General features: G+C 37.4%; 1 protein-coding gene across 3 annotated transcripts in view; it reads right to left on the bottom strand.

Moving 5' to 3' along the window:
• The window catches only part of CDC42BPB (CDC42 binding protein kinase beta), a 94,454-nt gene that overhangs the window by 31,525 nt on the left and 41,158 nt on the right, over positions 1–21,771 (bottom strand). For all 3 annotated transcript variants that reach the window (XM_059819719.1, XM_059819720.1, XM_059819721.1), the window contains exons 3-13: positions 21,465–21,548; positions 17,798–17,893; positions 13,160–13,308; positions 10,222–10,315; positions 8,675–8,875; positions 6,626–6,874; positions 5,561–5,640; positions 4,411–4,577; positions 4,192–4,311; positions 2,173–2,306; positions 388–630 (exon numbers count right to left, since the gene is read on the bottom strand). In XM_059819719.1, coding sequence (XP_059675702.1) covers positions 388–630; positions 2,173–2,306; positions 4,192–4,311; positions 4,411–4,577; positions 5,561–5,640; positions 6,626–6,874; positions 8,675–8,875; positions 10,222–10,315; positions 13,160–13,308; positions 17,798–17,893; positions 21,465–21,548 — 1,617 coding nt within the window. The remainder of the gene's footprint in view (positions 1–387; positions 631–2,172; positions 2,307–4,191; positions 4,312–4,410; positions 4,578–5,560; positions 5,641–6,625; positions 6,875–8,674; positions 8,876–10,221; positions 10,316–13,159; positions 13,309–17,797; positions 17,894–21,464; positions 21,549–21,771) is intronic.

The following is a 21,771-nucleotide window of genomic DNA, read 5'->3' as shown; positions in this document are numbered from 1 at the left end:
TCCAACCTTAAAGCACATGAAGACATTAAGCTTTCTAGGTTTCAAGCTGACTTACGAGTCAGAGTCTACAAGAATCAAAACACAAGAACTAAGAAGCTGGGCATATAGCAAGAAGTTTCCTCCAGATTAAAACCAGCCTGAGTACAAACAAAAAAGAAGACTCGTTTTGTTTCCTGATACATCAGTAAAACATTTAGAAACAAAAATCAAGATATATTTTGTGTTCTTTAGCAAAGTTATATATATGGAAGAGTTACCAGGGTAATTTCTTATAGATGGACAAAGTAAATTATCATTAACAATCCTGATTTTTCGGTACAATCACATATGAGATACTGGATAAGCAGCAGCTGAAACATGTTACTGTCAGCTATTTTAACAAGCTACCTCTTTTCTGATCTTCTCTGATTTACGGATGTCTTGCCGCATAGCATCAATTTTCTGCATGCTCACTTCCACCTCTTCTTCCTTGTCACGAAGTTGACGGGACAGCTTCTGCTTTTGGGACCGCAAGTCTCCCATCCTCTCACTGAGCTCAGAGAACTCCTGCACAGCTAGTTTTCTTTGCTGGTGGGCATCCCTCAATTCTTTGGATTGTGTCTTTAATCTCTCTGAGGCTTCTACAAGTTGCTGGTTTAAATTAAAAAAAAAAAGAAAAAAGAAAAAAGTAATTTCAACTCCATATATTCTTTCCAAGAAGAAAGGAAGTGGACCTACATAAGCATGACTTGAAAGCTCAACCTCCTCACGGAACTTTTAAGTATTATTTATAATACTTAACTTACACAAAGTTTTTGTTCTGGGTAAGCAGCTGTAGTAACATACCAAGACAGCAGTTATTCTGCTTCTAGTGTGGCAGCTCCAAGAGTACTTTTGCTGTTCCAGAAGTCTTTCTTATAAATCTGACTACACAAGGCCACCTCACTTCTAAATAACTTAATTTCAGATTACCACCATGTACCTGCACAACACTAATCTTTTTTTAAAGTAATATTTTAGCAGACAGCACATTCAGGGGAGCCGAATACACTGTACCAGCACTGAGATGCTGCAGCAAATCTTGTGAAATTCTTCAGAAAACTGAGGAAGATTCCTTAGAACAAACTGTGAAGCTCTAATACTTTAATTGAAAGTATAAAAGCTGTTTCCTTTACAGCAAGTGGTTAGCAAAATTAAAATACAAATTGAATGTTCTACATACAATCATTTGAGAGTGGGGGGAAAAAAAAAAAGTAAGAAAAAGAGCAGAACTAGACAACAGAATAAATCTATACTGTCCAAAGGCGTTCTAAAAAATTCTGCTGTTAGTAGGAGTATTGCAGGAGCATTCATTAACTTCCCAAAAGGCATGTGTTCAAACCAGAAGGAGCAGATTTGCCTTCTCTGCTACTCATACACTCTGGTAAATAACCCTCACCAGTGATTAACAGACAGAAGAGAGACTGTTAAATTCCAGTGGACAAAAAACCCAAGGTTTTGGCCCATGATTACTTTTGGGTCTATCTAAATGCCGCATGAACAATATGGCTGCCAGACATTTCCAACACTAGCTATTTGAATACAGGTAGCTTTTTTGGACGTTATTGAAGTAGCATGTAGTATATGCAAACCCCCATTTACTTTACTGCAAAATATTACTGCTAATACTAAGATACTGTTGCATTTTAGGAAGCAAACAAAGGTGTAGTTCACACAATAGTAAATAAACTCAGCAATTACCTAAAAGTCATCCTCGGCTTTAATCAATAATTAACCTTTTGGTATTACAAAGAGTAAACGGGCTCAAGCTGGAGCAGTGACCTAGCTCTATTAACTCTTTCACACACACATGCGCTTTTTGGTATCTACAGGACTGATGGACTAGCCATAGATCTGAGTATAACTCCTGTGTATATTGAAACAGTTGAGAATAATTAAACAGTTAAACTAAAACCATTCTTTAGGTGTTTGTTCCATCTAGCAGAACACATTTGAAACAAATAAGATGCCTATCAACTTCCAAAAAAGAAAGTGTGCTACTTTGGAAAACTACTGTATTGCCAATGAAATTAACAAGTTCACTAACATCTCAGTATAGTTTTAAAAAGCAGCATTTAAAACACTAATATTGCAATCACAACAAAACTGTTCTGTAACTACTTTACATGACCATTTTTATCTTTGGATCAATACCTTATGAAGGTCCTCCTTTTCTTGCCGCAGTACTCTGCACTGTTTTTCTAGTCCTTTCAACTTGTGTATAGAGTCTTCATGTTCTTGTCGAAAAGCCACTGCATCTGCAAGCTGTCCTTCCAGTTTACTTATATCTGTAGATTAATACATATTAAAGGTAACTGGTCCCAAATTTACACCAATAAAGCAAGTAACATTACTCAAGCAAACTGGCATCACTTTGGAACATCAACTTCTTTCCTGTTCCCACCATTTTAGACTGTTTAAGGTAATTTTGGGGCATTGACAGCTCCATATAATTTTAATTTTTTCAGCCTATTAAAGAAATCCTCCCAAAGACTGTAACCTCAAAGTGTAAAAGCCTTAGAACAGGGTTTTGTTTCGCTTTTGAGGAACGCAACTTCCAGCCCTTGAAAACATTGAAATAAATTTGAGTTGTTCAAATTCCAGTCCTAGTAATTTGTCTCCTAAATAGTTTTCATTATATGACAAGCAAGGCTACAGTCAGTCATTAGCACGTCCAGCAAGACAGGAAAGGACTATTTATTTCCTAGAGTAGATAAGAACTCTCAATCTGGGAAGGAAATACCATCCTGCACGAGGCAGGCTGGAGACCCAACTGCCCATATTCCTGGCAGTATGTTCTCCTGGTCATTCTCTCTTTACTCTCAAAGAAAATTTGTTTAATTTGATTTGAAATTATCACCTTTAAGTGCAAAAAGCTAACCACCTTTATATATTTCTGCTCAGTCTTAAGAGCTGGTAAGAAAATGCACTGCCATTCACCATTTGGTTTTAATTACTTCTAAACAAATAAATAAGAAATTGCACAGGGAATAACTGTCTCACGCAAGTTCCACTGATGTCTGTGGCAGAACAGGAAATTGGACCTATGTATTCAGGAATCCCAAGCACCGCTATAATGATTAAAGTATTATTCCTTTCCTCATTTCAGCACAAACCTCCTCCCACTCTACACGAACCAATACTACTTCTTTTTGAATGAGATCATACTGCTAGTTTTTATATTTAACAGAACACCATCGGCTGAAGAGCTGGATAAACCTGAACCATTTGCAGAAGTGGCACCTTAACCTAACTATTCTGACTCAAACCTAATTCCAGAATATACAAGAATAGGTTTTATTTGGAAGGATAATCTACTTAGGAGAGCTGAGCTGATTTTTGCGATGCATGCACCTACAAAGAGGGTATACTGCCAAATTGCAGGGGCGGGGGGGGAGGAAATCAGTATCAGCAACTCAGCATCTGAACTCACTTATGCTATACTACAGGCCCCTATAAACCTCTCAGCTAAGTCATTAGGATTCAAAACTACCATTTTGTTTATCACTGATTCTCACTTAAAAACTAGATGCCAACAGGAGGTTTGTATGGATAAATCAATAGCATTGTCAAGCAACAGATTTTCAGTGACATGGATGAGTCAGTCTTCTCTCAGGACAGATGCCAATATTTGTTTTTCTGCAATACTCAGTGCTTCCCAACTAATGCATCACCAGACAGAAACACAAAGGGAGCAGGAGCTCAGAAATATTTAAATGTGAACTATTATTACACATCCTCCCACCTATCCCTTTATGTTACTGAAGAGCAACTAGTCTTCTCTCCCCACTGTCTCTTACACTTACCTCCAGCAAAACCCCTCCAAAACAATACCCATGCCCCCCAAAAAGGAGGAGTAAGAGAACAGGATCTCTTGAGACTTCTAGAGACATCACAAAAAATATTTAACTGAAACCACCTAGACAATTCATTGTACTCTAGACTCCTCATGCTACTATAAACTAGCAGGCCGAGCAAGTGGAAGAAAAGTTAAGTGCTCATCTGGAGAAACTGAAATGCCTCTTAATATTGAACAAGACTTTAAAAAACCCTCTTTTTTTTTTTTAGCACCTGAAGAACATTAATTCTACTTACTGCAAAAAAACAGTACATATTTTGCTACTCCTAGTAACATCAAATTGCATTACTGTAATTACCATGCCAGAGGCTTACCTGTTAATTTGTTCTTCAACCGCTCAATTTCTTCATTTAATTTTTTTATTTCCTTATCACGGCTTGTATTTACTGTAACACACACTGGACCTTGGAGGTTCTGCATTGTCTGTGTAGATTCTTAAAATCAGAAAAGGAAGGAAAAGGTTTTCAATAAAATACATTCCAATTCCTCCTAATGAGCAGAACTAAGAATCCAAACAAATATAAACCACTAACCTTGCAGTTTTCTGTTCAAATCTTGCTTTTCTTGCTCTAATTTCCGTATTTTCTTTTCATAGCCTTCTATTTGTGAAGTGTTCTTTAAGTCACGCTGCACATCCATATCTTTGGTTACAGTGTCAGACTGCATCGCACTCTTTAAAGTGCCTCTATCAGATAAAGAGCTGAAACCAAATACATAAGTTAGAACATTTTAATAAATACTCATAGCAGTCTATAGCAGTGACATGCTGGGATTCCACCAAATACACACCTTAAATTTACAAGAACAATTAGTGCAGTAACTGTTACTGTTGAGACAACTGGCAGGGTAGATAAAGTTGTTATTCCCTAGCTCCTGTGTATGCTGCTGTAGAATTAAGATACTTGCATTCAGGACTTTAATGATGCGGATGCATAGTCGCTTTACAAACTGCCTAAATGATTGAAAATGTTAACTCTCCTATGCCAAAGGTTACTATTACCTGACAGGACAGCAAAGTAAGCAGGTAAGCGTACCTGCACTGAAAGAGCCGAGAAACAAATCCAAAAGTTTAAAGTGTGACAAAGATGGATTTAAGTTAAGCCATATGATCTCACTCTGAAAAGGATGAGATGTGTGTACTGGGTTTTTTCTGAAACAGTACTGCATGGGGTAACAAACCCCAGCGAAGGGAAATAATGGAATAACAAACAGGGCAGAATAACCTTAAGATCAGAGACAAGTGTATGTTTGAGGGATCACAAAGATGTGCAAAGTGATCCACTTTGTCTATGCTCAGAACTACCTATGTTATCTTAGCCTACCAGCAGGACTTTGGACCAATGAGCTAATCCTGAACTGTTCCTGACAGACATGCAACATGGACAAGACTTGCTCTCAGCCTCTCAATGCAGGAACAGCAAGTTTATACCCAACTGCAAGTGACACATCAAGTCCCTTAACTTTCATTCATTTCAAATAGATAAAATATTAAATACAAAAGCATCTAATCTTGGCAAGCATGATCAAAATATGTTCAGACACTTCGGGGAAAAAAGGGATAAAGGTTTATCCACAGGTACACCTATGGACATCAACCTTTCTACATGTTCATAAAAATGAGAATTTCCTAGAATTAGCTGCATTTGGGAAACGAGTTTAATGGACAACATATCCATTGCTTACCTATCAGTTGTGTATGTAAACCCAACAAATGGTAAATGCAATCCAGAAAAGCCTGTATGAGAACTTGGTGGCACCACGTCCTGCATGAAAACAACATGTATGAAAACCCAAAAGAGAACCCATACAGAGCTAAAGGCATTTGATTTAGCCTCAACAGTTACAGAGAGACAGCTAATGGAAAGACTTTTCTTAGCGCATGCCAATTGACAATTGGCAGTTATGCTTCATTGTATAGCCTTCCATTGTCCCTGGACGAACTTTATTTCAGATTAGGTAACTTAATACAATGACCTGAATTTAGGAGCCTCTTGAACCGGCACTTGAAAGGGCAGTATTTCAGCAAGCTCAAAGCACAATGCAACCAGCAAAAAACACCCCAAATGTCAAGTTCCTAATTAAAAGTGACCTGGCACCAAAATGCATACTGTTAATTTTAGTATGCTAGTTACTGTTAAATGTATAATAAAAAAACATGCCAAAAGCTCTTCATTTCTTGGAATACAAGCTGATGAACAAATTACCACAAAACCCCTCTGCTCCTTCTGACCTGAGTTTGTAAACTACTACACAACAGAAATGGAGGAGGGGAACATCAATGTTCCCACTCCAAAAACTAACCTCCTGGTTCTTAAGTGAGTGGAGAAGTTTCAGTGTGAGCTCTCTTACCTAGACAACTGTGATTGCAAGCTGCATGGAGAATATGTGTATTTCTGAAGAGAGATTTTTTTTTTTCACCTTTGAAAAGGAATAAACCCAAATACCAGCTCCTTGTAAAGGTAAACTAAAAGGGCAACTAAGGGTGTTTTTTTCCCCCCACCGAAATATGTGTTAACTTTGACCATGTAACAGTAGTCCATTTTGGGAAGTACTACCATTTAGAAAAGCAGCTCATGATTTCTGATAACCCAAAAATACCTAAGAGATTAAAAACTTAAATTTTTCACATCTGAAATGACTTCTTTTTCATGTTTTACATTACTTATTTTGAAATAAATTCTCACTACTACCTTATAGTGCAGCAAGGTTGCATACTTGCATTTGTTATGTTTAAAAACAAAGACTCACTGGATTTCTTAATACATCATCATCTACATCAAAGTTTGAGGTGTCAGAAGGACTGCTAACATCTGGAATGTAAGGTGCTTCCAGGTTTCGGATGTTATCCCAATTAAGTCCCTCAAAAAATGCATGAGACTTAAAATCCTCTATTCCGTTCTGTCCCAGTCTACGCTCCCTACTGCAGATAAGTCGCTGAATAAGATCTTTTGCTTCTTCAGATACATCTGTAACATGGGAGGGAAACTGAAATCGTTCCTAGAAAACAAAACAGAGACATTTTTAGAGAAGGAATACATTACACAACTTTCAACAGTAGTTTCAAAAGGAACGTGCTAAATTACACCAATAAAACTGGAAATGAATAGTCAAACATTGTTCTAGTTCCAGTGACTAGTGGCACAGCACAATGCAATACATTCAGTGATAGACTTTTTGTCTTAAAATGGATTTCGAGGACAAGTAATCATTTCTCAGTTTCTTTAATACACATCTGTTTGAAACTAACTGCAATTACGGTAACTCTATTAAAAAAGTTTGCTTTTCCTAAGACATACAGGAATTTTGACACACTACAATGTATTAACGATGATACAATAAAGGCAGACCCTCACTGGTATTCTTAGCCACAGATCCACTGATCTCCTGAAGTTGTACTCCTTGAGATTTTATTAATTTCAGCTCTTAAAAACCCATGATGGTAGTCAATTCTTTACAAAATGTTATTATATTTAAGGAAGTATTTTTCTAATTTATAGGTTAAATACCTTTTTTCTTACCAAAATATAATCTATGTTTAGCAAAGTTTTATATTGTCACAAGCAAACAGAAAATCTAAAAATTGTACTTACCACTAACATCCAAAATTACTCTAGATAAAAACTGGTGAAACTTTTTCTGTATTTTAGCTTGCTACTACTACCACTGTATAGTCAAGAAGGGCTTTTTGGTTTGGTTTTTTCAATAGAAGACAATAGCACATATATCTCTATCTCTCTTTCTCTTTTTAAAATACAACTTTCCAAGTTTAAAATTAGATCATTAGGGACCAAGCCAGCATAATTGAAATTAAACTTTAAAGCTTCTATTGAAAAGCATACAAACATATTGACTGTGTGTCCAAATGAGATTAAAACATTCAGTCTGCAGGACAACAGCTTCTAATTTCCTCCCAAGTAGTTTAAGAGCCAGGTAGCCAGAGTTTATGCTGGTTACATATGCAACCAGTTAGTTCATTGAAGAAATTAAAGCGAGAGAGAGATTAATATTCATCACAGCAAGGGTGTCACCTCTGGCAAGGATTTCATGTCTCACCCATCACTGCTTCACTGTGAGAGTACAGCATTGTAAACATCAGTAAACTGCACTCATCCTGGGGAGATGAAAATGCAACAATACAGCCTATGCAACAGCTTCTGGTTACCTGGGATGAGTATGCACATAAACACATCCTCCTAATACAGCTCTCGAAAGGACGCTGCGAACTGGTTTATTCTTACTCTCAAATGTTCAAAATGCACCTGGAAGTTCAACTCTTCTCTACCACTTTGACCGTGGACAAACCCCCTAACCTCATGTTCTTCATGAAGCTCAAATTCACATTTTACTACCACTTCCACTCTGGGCAACTCCCCCCAACCTCATGTTCTTCTTGCAGTTCATGTCTACACTGGTTGACTTGCCTGTTCCCGTTTTTGTACTGTTATCAGTGTGACAGAAAATGTGCGCAGCTGTGTACATAATGAGTTACTTAATTTCTCCTACACAGCTCAGAGGAAACTTTAAATGGGCCTAACATGAGAGTTGGTTTTAATTTTGGTTTTGTGATGACTGCTTAGATTTTCCAACAAGAACAACATCAGCATTTAGAGAAAAATTTCAATTTGACAAAGAAGCAAACATTCCTAAAACCTGAAACAACAAGTCTACACAAATATGGTTCTAAACCACCATGAAAAAGCAAAGAACTACCATCACTCCAATATCTTTAAGTGATAACAGTTTCTCTGTAAACATTATAATCTCAGTGAATACATAGAGATTTAATATATCTCTTACTTCATGATTCATAATCTTCCCATATGTTTCCACTAATGACTCTGCATAAAACGGTGTTTCACCATACAGCATTTCATACATGCAGACACCCAGTGACCACCAGTCACATTCAGGCCCATATTTTCCCATTCCATCTTCCATTGCTTGCAGTATCTCAGGGGAGATGTAGTCGGGCGTACCCACTGCTACTGATGACTGTACCTTAAAAATAAGGCAAACATGATTCTCATAAGTTTTCAGGTTCTCGCAGCAACTTTCTCACACACACACTAGTATTTGTGACAAACAGAGACACTGGGACATGATTTTGGAAAGGGAAGAGATTTATAGAATCACAGCAACAAAATAAAGAAAATATTAAGAAAGTAACAAAGACTGTAAAGATTAAGTTCCAGTCTACTTCTACATAAAATCAGTTGATACATTTTATTTTGAACACAATAGAATCCAAAATATGTCATACCTGTTGTGAGAAAGCAGAAAGACAAGAGGAGAAAATGTTTTGCCTTTGTATCTGTTTATACTTTAAAATTGCAATTGGTTGCCAGAAGTTGAAATGAGAAATGAATAAGCAGGGAGTTCAAGTCCTATGCCTGAGTTTTACAGTTTAATTTGAAGATAGCAAGGGCAAGTAGACCCCTATTTTTATTATGTCAGACATTGTTTTAAGGCTTATTGCATAGTTGTGCAACTGGATGCAATACAGGGGAATTGGGGTGTGCCCCACCGGTGGGGAATTGCCCTGTGCCCAAGTAGTATGGAAGCCCTGACCATCAGGGCAGTGGCAGAGCAGCTCTGATCTCTAGGAGTATGTTCTCAGGATTCACATAGAGTCGTAACAGCTCCTTCCAATTCATTCTGCATTTTAATATGGCAAATCTTTTACAGGCATTTTATGACTACAAAATGCCACCAAGACTTGAGTTTGTGCCAAAAATCAGTGAACAATGTTGCATGCTGTATTTTGGCAGGATTGGCACCTCTGGAAGCACCCTACACTAGGCAAAACAAACAAAAAACCTTATGAGTGATTTAACTTTTAGGGGTGTATCCAATCTAGTGCATAAGACGGCCAATTACCATAATGTTGCTGTTTGGTTTGTAAAAGGCATATAAAATAAACTGCTTATTAATGATCTCCTCATTTTGAATTACTCAAATCTGTCATGGCTCCTAGCTTCCTGGTCGCCTATGATTCCAGCACATAAATACCAAATTCTATCCTTTTATAACACAATGTCTTTGGACAGTTCATAAAAATCTCATGAGAACTCAAATGGCTAGTAGGAGAAAAGGTGAAAGATAGAAAAATGTAGCAAAGGATAACTTTAAAAGGTAGCAGCCTGTAAAACAAGGAGATGAAGATGTCAAAAATGATTTTATAAATACGTTGAGTTATACACTTCCCTCCATTTTTAGCATGTCAATAAGCTCACAATCTATCACCTCCCTGATGCACACTGACAATGTCTAATAGCTTTAAGACCAGCAACTCACTTAAAAGGTCCCACTACCAGTGACCCAATTAAATTTTGCTTCATACATACTGTGCCATCTTCACTCATTTTCAGGCAGGATCCAAAGTCTGCCAGTCGTATGTGGCCATTCATGTCCAAAAGGACATTATCAGGCTTTATGTCTCTGTTATAATAGAAAGAAGTGAAAAGATATAAATATATAGTATGAAAGTAGAAGATCAATCATGCAGACAACTTAATAAGACAGTCCTGATACATACTATGCTGTTGGGGTTTTTTTTTAATTAAATAGCCTCAAAATATCCCAAATGATTTTAAGAGCACCTAGCCAGTACGTTGGGAAGGTGGTGAGAAAGGAAGAGAGAAGAGCAAATGCAGAAACCAGAATCAACCCAGTTATGTACCAATTCTGCAGGCTAAAAAGGAGAACATCTATGTCTTCCAAGGCACCATATATCAGTCTCCTTCCCTTTCTTTAGCCAACACTATCCAGGATCAGCTCCCAAAATACTAGCATATCACCATGCCATTTTCAAATATTATTATTTATCTGAGCTAGCCAAAAAAGATAACCAAACCTATAAAATGTGTTGATTTGGGTTTTTTTTTTTAAGATATGTTTATTCAAATATGCCACTATCTGTGCTCAAAAACCTAAAAATTGTACAATAGCTTCAGCTTAATTTTTGAGGAGATACTAGAATTACTAGAAACAAGAAAAAAAAAGCACTTTAATACACCTTGCTACATAGAGGTGGAAGTTGACAATGTGCGATTTTTAAGGTGCTGAATTCCACAGTTTCACACTTGAGGAGACTTAAGAGAAAAACCATGATAGGTTTAACAAAGGGTCCTCATATGTGTAAAAATCCTACCAATCTGATAAATTTTTTCAACACAAACTTGAACTAACACTTTTTAACCAAGGGCTAATGCTTTGAAATTAATTACTGAAACTTCACTAATACTGTTGCTCATTAGCAGTACTAAGAAAAACTGTAAATGCTGATCTATGCCTGTCAACATAAATTAAATGCATAATTACTTCTTATAATACAGAATAATACGTGCTAACCCAGAAAATTAGATCATCTCACTATACTTTCCCAATAAACTCATTAGTAATTTTCTATTGTTAAACTTACTCCATACATTTCAATTCCAGATACTGTCAACATTCCCTTACAGTCCCATAACCACAAGTCAAGCTTGGTAGGTGCAGAGGACTATTAAAACTTATATACAACTATACACCAATTTGGTTTTTTTTTTTTTTTTTTTAAAGAACAATGCTCGCAGTGCCATTCAAAGCATGAGCCAATCTCATCCAACACATCTCTGCTTTTCTGCTTTGCATGCAGATCTCGCTTGCCTAAAGGAACACTGTTTCTCTTCAGAAAGGCTTAATGCCTCATCTCTGAGCTCCACTGTTTCCTATCTACAGCTAACAGGTCATATAAGCCTTTAAAGTGTCCTTGAAATCCTCTCCAGAGCAATCATGCTTCCTCCTAATCCATTCCAGTTGCCAGGCAGTAATTTCTTGGGCATTCATACATCTCCTATTCAAAGCTTATGTTTTGGCTTCACAGCCATTCATTCCTATTGCCACAACAGACATTCATTCAGCCCCGTGCAAAGATGTAGCTGGTCAGTCAGTCCACCTTCCTCGGAAATGGGTGCAATGGTGCCCCTGGTGAACTTCTCTGAGTCCACAACATTTTTAAATCCCTACATATTGTCCACATTACTCACAGAGTATTAGAGAGTTTATGTATATTTTCTCTTTTTAATTTTTGAAACAGTGATCAAAGTTGAACAGAAGAGTTCAAAGCGTTATGGTTTAGGAATTCCCTGTGTCTTTTAAACATTAATCGTAAGTAAAAATCACCTCACTTACCTTATGGTTTTCACCCATAAATGTCATAAAAAAGACAATAAAACTGTCCTTATTTCACAGACTAAGAAATAAAGGCATAAAGACGTAAAGGGACCTGATCAAGATGTACCTGCCAAGTCAGATACAACGCTAGCATGAAGTCCACTTCTCCTGAGCCGGGACTTCAGTGGCCTATTGTGAACCCACTTGTACGGCCATAAGCAGTTTTCAGTTAACTGAAAAACCTCACTACTCTCACACCCCATATTTTCTAACTTCTCTGTTTACTGAAATCAAGCTATATCAGCATATAAAGAGACAACTGCAAAGGTATCTAGAATCAGCATAATTCTGCTTTCTAATTGACATATCATACACAGTTGTTAAATCTGAAAAGCAAACAAAGGTTAGAAATTCTCACTTGATCAAGATTCTTGCAATGATGAAACAAAATATTAATCAAGTGCCTCCCCTGCACTACTCACAGCTCTTCCAAAACATTCCCCTAAGAGGAAACCAAAAAAGCAGCATACAAATTGTACTCTACCTTTCTGACCCATTTCCTCTGACAGAGAGTAAGGAATATTATACATTCTTAACTACTACAGAACACAACCTAAGTTAACATGATGGTAGGCACTGATCTGGAATGTACATCCTGTGTGCAGAAACAATTAAGACAGGCACATGCCCACTCATTACAGAAACCATTTGAGGATGACCTCAGGTAAACAGATGCACTGATGTTATCATGGGCTTACTGTGCATAAATTTTGCAGAATGTCTAAACATTTGCAGATAATTCAAACTGCTTCAAACTTCTAGGCTGGCTTGGACACAGGCAGATAAATATTCATGAAGTGAACTGAGAATAAGTCAAGAAGCCTGATTAAAAATAAAAGCTTTAGTAAAAGGTTAGTCGATAAATGTCACTGGTTCTAATATCAACCCATCAAAACTTGATATTTAAAATGTAACAGCTTATACAGCTATTATACAGTATATAGTAAACAACTACCCACAGCAGTTTGCCTGTGGCTACTCTGCCCATTTGTATATGTAGCAGTATCTTTAGGATTAATGTAATATAACTGTGCATGTATTTTTTCCCAAAGTGAGATGGTATTTTACCTGTGCACATAATGCAGCTCATGTATGGAATGTATAGCAAGCACCATTTCACCAATGTAGAACCTAGCCATATCTTCAGGAAGTTTGTCTTCAAACTTACTGAGAAGTGTCAGTAAGTCACCACCAACATAGTAGTCCATCACTAGATACTGAAAAAGGAGAAATAAACCAGTTAAGTACTGAGATACAGGTGGTAATAAAAAAATTAAAGTTCATCAGTTATCTGCTGAAAAAAACCCTTTCACTAATTTTTTTTCTATGCCTGGGGGAAGCTGTCAAAATTGGTAATCATTTGAGTTACTTTTATTTGTCTATGTAGTGTACAAACATACCATATTCCTTTAATAATAACAGTAAAGGTGACACATCAGCATTCAGTTCTTACCATAAAAAAAACCCAACCAAGATATGGCAGCAACAAATGAGTGAATCAGGGTGAGTTTATTTCTGTCTTAACTACAGTGTCACACAAAGAAAGTGATCTAGCATCAGCAAAACTAAGGTAGGTTATCAACCCTTAAATTGTCAATTTCCAGAAGATGCAGGAAGAAAAAACTATAGTTAAAAACAATACTTGATGCAGCTTAGTCTAAAACATACACTTCATTACTACTTTTAGTTTTGGTACCATTTCAATACTACTAGTGGTTCCAAAAGTGGGACTTATCACACCAGCTTCTTCAAACACTCATCTTGGCACATGCCACATCATGGACGCATAACACAGCTGGCAAGAGCTTGACGACACTATACATCAGGGATGCCCATGACAAGCCAGAAGCACTGTCAAGCCAGAGGAACTACAGCAGTGGGAAACTTAAAAATCAAAACATTTATGTTCTTTTGAGTACATTTCAATGAAAAAGTAAACAGCCTCCTAGGCCAATCAGCCATTATCCTATCCTTGGAAAGAACCAACACGTAATGTGAAAGAAAAGGACTCAGAGATGCTATTTGTTTCTCATACCACAAAACAGAGATTATATTTTAGTTATTTCCTAGCAGTATCCACCTAAATCCAGACCATCACTTCAAGTATAATGACTTTATCTGGTACTACCAGTCCTGAGCCATTTTGTTCCATGCTTCCCAAGATGCTTTGATACATTGTTTTAGGAATAACTTTGCTTTTTCTGGAAATAACTTTCCAAAGCAGTCATCTTTTTTTTCTCCTCAAGGTAAAGCAACCTGCAGTCTACTGTCCCTGTCACAGATACATCTTGCACAAGGGAAGAAAATTAAACAAGATAGGAACCCAAAGGAACATAAAATGCAATACTAACCATTTCCTCACTATCTTTTGGCTTAAAAGAGAGACTCTGAAAGACATGGGTTTTTATATTTTTCTCCATATTATTCAAATTACAGCTTAATCTGATAGGCAAATTTCATCACTTATGTGGAAATCAATCAGTCCATATTGCACAACCCATCAAGGAATTTTAAACATGTGTTTGAACACCATACACACACAACAATTACGTTTGAAAACAAAAGACTACAGACAGGAACCAGCAATCTTTCAAAAGGGATATTGTATTAAAGTATTTTCTCTCAAATTCAAATGTAAGAGAGCTTAGAGAGGCTTCTGTGGGAGCTAAAATAGCCTGCCTGTAAAACAGACAAGGTAATGCACTTCCCTCAGCTCCCACAGCGTTCATAACTCAGCAAGAACTCAGCTGACCCATGAAATGAGGCACTTGGATCAGAGAAAGATGGAAGACCTCTTCTATAAGAAAGTCAAATTTTATTAATCTTCCAATTCACAATGATTTTCTTGCCAGGAGGCACTTCTCCCTTCACATGGGGTTAAAATAAAGGGGTATTAAGATGCTGAAATCTAGAGGTATCACATTCTTCCAGGGAAGTGACTACATCAAACAGAGGGAGAGCGGTTGGAAATCAAAGGAAAAAAATACAGCAAAATACTCTCATGAATATTCAGGAGCCTTTAAGAGGCTGACAGCACACAAACACACACATGCCCTTTGTCATGAATGAGACTGGGAAAGAAAGTTTTTCTGGTAAAGCACGAGAAAACGAACAGATTTGAATCTGGAAGAGATTAAGAACTTCAGGTCCCATACGTGTTTCTAATATTCATGGACTATATTTTATCTACACCATATCTGCTTCAGCAAAATCACCAAAGGCTTACTTAACCCATTTTGACTCAAACTGTCTCTACAAAAAAGCTTTCTAGGAACCAGAAAAAAGCCATGCTAGCATTTCCATGTAATGTCATGGCTGTTCAGAAAACACTACCACATGGTGTATTTGCATCTGAAACATTTTAAAACTACAGAAGCAGAACCAGAAAATGAACTCCAGAACATATACATTTTGTGGAATTTTGTGTTTCTTGCTTATATGTAAGTTCTGCATCATCACATGCTCTACTAATATTAAATAGAGGGAATAAAACCCCAATTACTCCTAGACCCTCCAAGGGCAGCTACTACTTTTCTACCTTAACACCTCACCTTCTCTCTATTTGTCTCATTCTGAGCCCCTTATCATGCAGCCAGAGGAGGATCGCAAAGCCCTAGGTGTGGGAAGACACCAAGGTTCTCGCTCTACTTCAGGGTTACCTTATGTGGTTTTGCACTTGAGAATCACTAGCTATAACGCACCAACGTCACTGGGAGCAGACACCAGAACCTAGAGCTTTCCCTTTCAGAAGGCCTATGTCCACTCCCGGTGAGAGAGCCAAGCTCTTTTGTCATTCTTGTTTTGTTCTCAGCTTTGCATTCCATCCTACAAGGATCAAGGATGAACAGCACAGCTAAAAAGTAAACCCAATCTGCTCAGGCTCTTGTAACATGGCAGCACTCTCCCAAGATGTCGAAAGACGTGGCTATAAACTTCAAGCTGAGCAGAGAACTGAACAGAGGTCTTTTAGCCCCTAGACAAGTGAACCACTAAGATGGTATGGAAGAGAACCTTCTGTCCAGGTTTTTGGATGGAAGTCACTTCCTGCCGTGTTTCACCTTTTCTTCATGCATCATTTACAACAGAGTGACTGAGATGCAGATACACTCCATCTGTGAGCACCAGACATTTACATGAGATGGATGCTGAGTAACAGACCAAATTGGAAGGCAGCATCTCAGCACATGCAGAACCAGACCTCCGGCAAGCTGGGAATCTGCTGACTTTGGCTGCCAGGCAGAGCTGTTGCTTTCTTAGATACTGGATCTTAAATTAGATGCTAGATGTCTAAATTCTGCTGTCAAGTGAAACGTCAACATCTAAATGTCTTTAGCAAGTTGGGGAGAAGAAATGTACTATACTGCTATAGCTTGCTTGGAACAGATTTGTATAAAACGGTATTAGCAACACTAGATCCCTCTCTGTACTGTCATTACTACTGCTTGCTCTCTTGCACAGCTAACAACTTTTTCTTAGGTAGCTCCATTCTTAGAAGCTACTTGGAAATACTATATTATAGGATGTCTTAAGTTATTTTTATGCAAGTCTGAAGGCTGTTTGGTTCTGAGGGAATTTGAAATTATAAGCTATTTTCATGAGGCAGTGCCAGAGGTAACTAAACTTTGCAAGGTTGAAAATCTGGATCTATCACAAAGCATTCAACAGAAATAGCCTGTAAATGAGGGTCTAAGACCCAACTACTTATTTGCTTACGATGTGCTTGTTATTCTGAAAATACTTTTAACATCATGGTCAAAATAATTCATTTCGTTTCAGCGCCTGTGAAAAAGTCTAAGTATTTTCTAACTCTTTCATATGCTTAGTTCCTGAACTCATTGGCAGCCTTTTATCAATACATTTTTTTCTTATTTATAATCATTACTTGCTACTGTGGTAGTATCCAAAAAGTGTTAAGATGATGAAAACTTTCACATTGCAACTATGTCAGTTGTTACAGAAATAGCAGGTTTGCAAACCCAGCCTCAAGTAGCCACACGAAAGCTGTGTGGTTCAGTATACAGCAGTATGTTGGGGCTTTACTGACTTGCTCCTGACCAGAACTCTCCTGACTTCTGTGACTAAGGTAAACGTAGCCTATATGTTACAGTTCTAGTAAGCCATCATTAAAAAAAAAAAGTAATAGGATTAATGACTTTCTTTTAAACGGTTGCTAAAGTCTCTCAAACTACTGAGATGACCAATCTGCTGATTTAAAAATGTATTTTATTTCAATACTTTCAAGAAATAGGCTATTTTTTTTCCTGAGGCTTTTAAAGTATCAGTTTACTAAGTTTTTAAACAAAATTTTAAATTATTTTTGCCATTTTTAAACAAAATCTTGCTTCAAAAGACATGCTGAATTTTAAAATACATTAAAAATATTTCTTACTTTCACAAAGTTAACACCTCTCAAATTCTTTAATTGCAATGTTATCCAAAACATTAAACTTAAGCATGATATATTTTATGCAAGGGTTGATTAGTTAATTTAAGGTGCTTAACTAAACCTCTATATACTACACTACTTTCTCACTCTCCTGGAGTTACAGTCAGCCCTTTGAGGTATTTCAAGGAGAAAAGAAGAAAGTTGAAACACTGCTGCAAGGAGTGAGGTGGACTGATTTATTGCACTAGTAACCTTAAATATACCAAAAATAAAGTTCTTTCGTAACCTAAAGCTTTTATTTGTTGATGAATCAAACATACCAGATAGTTCTCATCTTGAAAGGCATAGTGCAACGTAGTAATCCACTGACAATCTCCATTCACCAAGACATTTCTCTCCTCTCGGAAGCAAGCTGTCTAAAGGAAGAGAAGGGAAAAAGCCATTGTCAACATCAACAAGTAGTTTTCACAGGATGAATATATATGGATGTTTTATGGGATTATTTAAAATTACTGAACAGAGGTCTCTATTCATTGGGATTCAGTCTGCACAAGTGACAAACCAGGGAGTCTCTGCAGGCTTGTAGTCAGGCATTCAGTCACTCTAATCCTGACTGCAACCTCAAAAAAAAAAACCCCAAAACCAAAAAAACCCCCACCAAACAAAAAAACCCTCAACCGACACACAACACACACACCCCCCCAAACACCAAAAAGTCCACAAACCAATTCGAGTCAACACTGAATCTTTGTTCCATAATGTATTTTTAAGAGCCAGAAAAATGGTAACTTGTCACTGCAATCTGCAGCAGAAGATAATGGCTCTAGGAAAGTAAGTCTGGTTCTTCTGAAAAAGACCTTTGTGAAAAGAGAGTTTCATGTATACTTTTCTTACATTACAGTTCCAGTTCCAGGCACTGCCAACACACTATAGGAAATAAGCAGATTTTACTATTACTCTCTTATCTTCGTCCAGTATAATACATTTTCATTTTCAATAATCTTTCCTCTACTTCAAATAGCCCACTGCAACACTTCAGAGAAGCAAGATCTGTGTAACAGGTTTTCTCAGCATCTTTGCATAAAACTAACTTTCATAAACTTCAAGCGAGTCCTCCTTAATAAAAATATATTAATGTTTTTATTGGATCAGAACTATCAAAATGCAGACCCTGGGACTCTTTCACTACTCTCAATTCAGAGAGCCATTATTAGAATATTTAGTAGCTGCAGTTCAAAAGTTTGGGTTTTGGATAATAATTGTGTGTTTGTTTTTTTTTTTTTTTTTTTTTTTTGCCATTGCCACTCATCCAGATGTCTTAGAAAATATATGATGGAAGGAACATTCCTGGGAAGCTCAAGCCTTACCATATACTGATTGCATCTTACAACGGTATCTCAAACATTTTTTTCCCCTGAAGAAGCAAAAGTCAATTTACATTTCTACTGAAGACGACCATACTGCGGCCATGTTGTAAAGTTAGTAATTATTGGTGCAGAGAGATGTAAATTGTAATTAGATGTTAACTAAGAGTGGTTTAACAGTTTATGAATGTAAGGCCAAAGTATCACTCTACAAAACGTTTGGCAGCAATAGCAGCTTCAAGTAATCCTATCCCCTGCCCGCAGCACCAGAGCACAGCACTTCTCAGTTATTCTGGCACCACGATGTGAGAAGGCTGCCAACACAGAAAACTAGTTTGTTTATTTTCAAAGACATCAGTTCCTTGATCCAGTTCACTGTGCAACCTCAAATAGCGAGGGAATGTTATGAACACTTCAGAACCAGTAATGCTGCTGAATGCTTTGCACCACGAATTCAAAGTATAAAACTCTCCTTTTCTGCTGACACTAGCTTAAAAGGCCTTGAGACATGCCTTGAAAAAGCATGACAGACTACCTAATCAGCCAGTCAGGACTTATTTGGAGCAGTCAACAGTAATACACTAACGACTATGTATTTTGCTGTCAGAACAATGAATACAAATGGTCCACCTTATCACCATAAATGGCATGCCTATTTTTGCTTGCAACCCATTTACAGATGTCAGTTGATATTCACTAATCTTTCTGGTATTTTTGTGGCTTCTGACCATGTGTTTTATTTTCTTGCAGCTAGTACACAAATAAGCAGGGTTTAGATAATGTTTTGCTGTGTTTAGTAAGTCATAAAATACTTCGTATTACAATTCAAAACAAACATAAACCAGTATAACAATGTGCTGCTTAGACCACTCACAGAGTGGATAATAAAACACCTGAAGTCTGCTTTTCAGTGGAACTGCCCACTTAAGAAGCTACTGTATTCTTGCAAGCTTCATTTTAAAAACTAACAAGTTTTACCACATTTGGGAAATTTTAACACCCAGATGTTCTATGAACTTGATATGCAGGTTATAAAGTCTTGCTCATCCAGAAAAGCCAAATCAATTGAGCAAACCGAATAGAAAAAGACAAAGGGGCACAGCAGAGAAGACAGTTCCTTTATTGTCCTTTGCGGATGGGGAAAAATGAGTGGAAAGAGAACTTAACTGGACTGTTACTTGTCCTAAGTGTGTATTGGGAAAACCATTGCTCATTATACCTCTTTCTTGGTAGATAACCCTCTTCCACCTCTTGCCTGCCTGAGAGGGTAAGAGGAGTTAGTTGCGCAATTTGAAGACAATTTGTAAACAGCTGTCTTCTCAGGACATCTCTACATGTAAAAGTTTCAGCTATTTAGGTAGGCCATTTAATTAAGTCACTTTAAAAATGACTGAAGTAAGCCAGCATAGCTGTATTTCCATTAGAGTTTGGGAGCCCCCTACAAGCATTTGGGTTTAAAACAATTCTATACTGACCAATGAATTAACCCAACTGAAACCTGTGTAGAAAAGGCACCAGATTTCCCCTACATAGGGGAAGGTTTAATGCAGAACTGCTGATGCAGCACAGCCAGGAGCATGAACTCTCCTGCAAAGAACAGCCGAGTGGCAGTGGCTGCCGCTGGTTGTAAAGAAGAGCATGGACAGATGGACGGAGTGTGACTACATCAGGCAAACGCAGCGGTGAAGAGGGGCTTAACAAGAGGGAGGAGGTTTATTCACAGGAAAAGAGCTGGCACTGACTCACTGAAAGGAAGGGAGGGACGAGAGAAAGGGTAGGCTGGGGGGAAGGAGGTGTCAGGAAGAGGACAGAAGAATGGGACAGGGACGGGTCAGCAGGCTCAGTCCTCAGCAAGCAGCTAGCCTTCGCCCCTTAACAGAACTGCTGCAAGTATTGATGGACTACATGTATTTTCCCCTGAAATCTATTGCTCATTTAACTGCTGATTTATATAATATTACATTCGCCATAAGGTTTTCCTCTACACTGCAAGAATAGGTATTCCAGGAGTATGCCACTTCCCATGGCATATTCTCAGCAGGACCTTTCCTAATCTGTGAAATACCCATTCACATTTGCATAATTTGTTGTGACAATGTACATCTCCTTTCATCAAAAATACCCTTTTTAAACAGATTTACCTTTTTAATGCCTTTTGTTTTACAATCTGAATCCGTGATTCCAAAGTATTTCGTTATAGTTTCACCAGTTACATAAATCCTGTTACAAACTGTAGGATGCAAAGCTCCTTAATGTATGCTTTCTGAATGCATGAGAAAAAGACCTTTTCATAATGTTTTTGTATACAGCTGTGAATGTCATAGTAGCACCAATCTCAGCTTTCATGTAGTCTTTAACTTGCCTTTATTGTAAACAAAAATTTGGCCAATAAATTCAGGGTAAGAACTAGGGCAGACTGTCTGGTAAAGGAATACACAGTAATGCTGAGAACAACAGATGCCTGGAAGGGACTGTCAGACTTGATTGCATTAGAACAGCTTAAGAAAAAAAGAATGACGCTCCTACGCTCATGAAATAATTCTTCCTAATCTGGAAGAGCTTCAATGTAATTTTCCTAATACCATTTTAAAAATTCTCTGCATTAGAGAACCGTATTACTTACCTCTGCCCTTTTAAGCATCTCCCATTTATTTAGAATTTTCATTGCATAAATGCGCTCTGTACACTTCATTTTAACAACCGCAACCTGAAATAATAAGGTATCTTTATTTAACAAAAGCACGGTCAGAGAAATACAATACTTAAACAGCTTAATATTTGCACAAAAGCATGGTCAGAGAAATACAATATTTAACCAGCTAAATATTAACAAAACATTAATAAAATAAGTTACTAAGGAGTCATCAGCTCACACATTGATAAATTACAGCTTGAGTCTCGGCTCCTTCTATATTCCTCCTACATTACTA

This window comes from Gavia stellata, chromosome 7, assembly GCF_030936135.1.
Source record: "Gavia stellata isolate bGavSte3 chromosome 7, bGavSte3.hap2, whole genome shotgun sequence".
Taxonomy (NCBI): domain Eukaryota; kingdom Metazoa; phylum Chordata; class Aves; order Gaviiformes; family Gaviidae; genus Gavia; species Gavia stellata.
The sequence above is the reverse complement of the archived record's forward strand: the minus strand, read 5'-3'. Positions and strand labels throughout refer to the sequence as shown.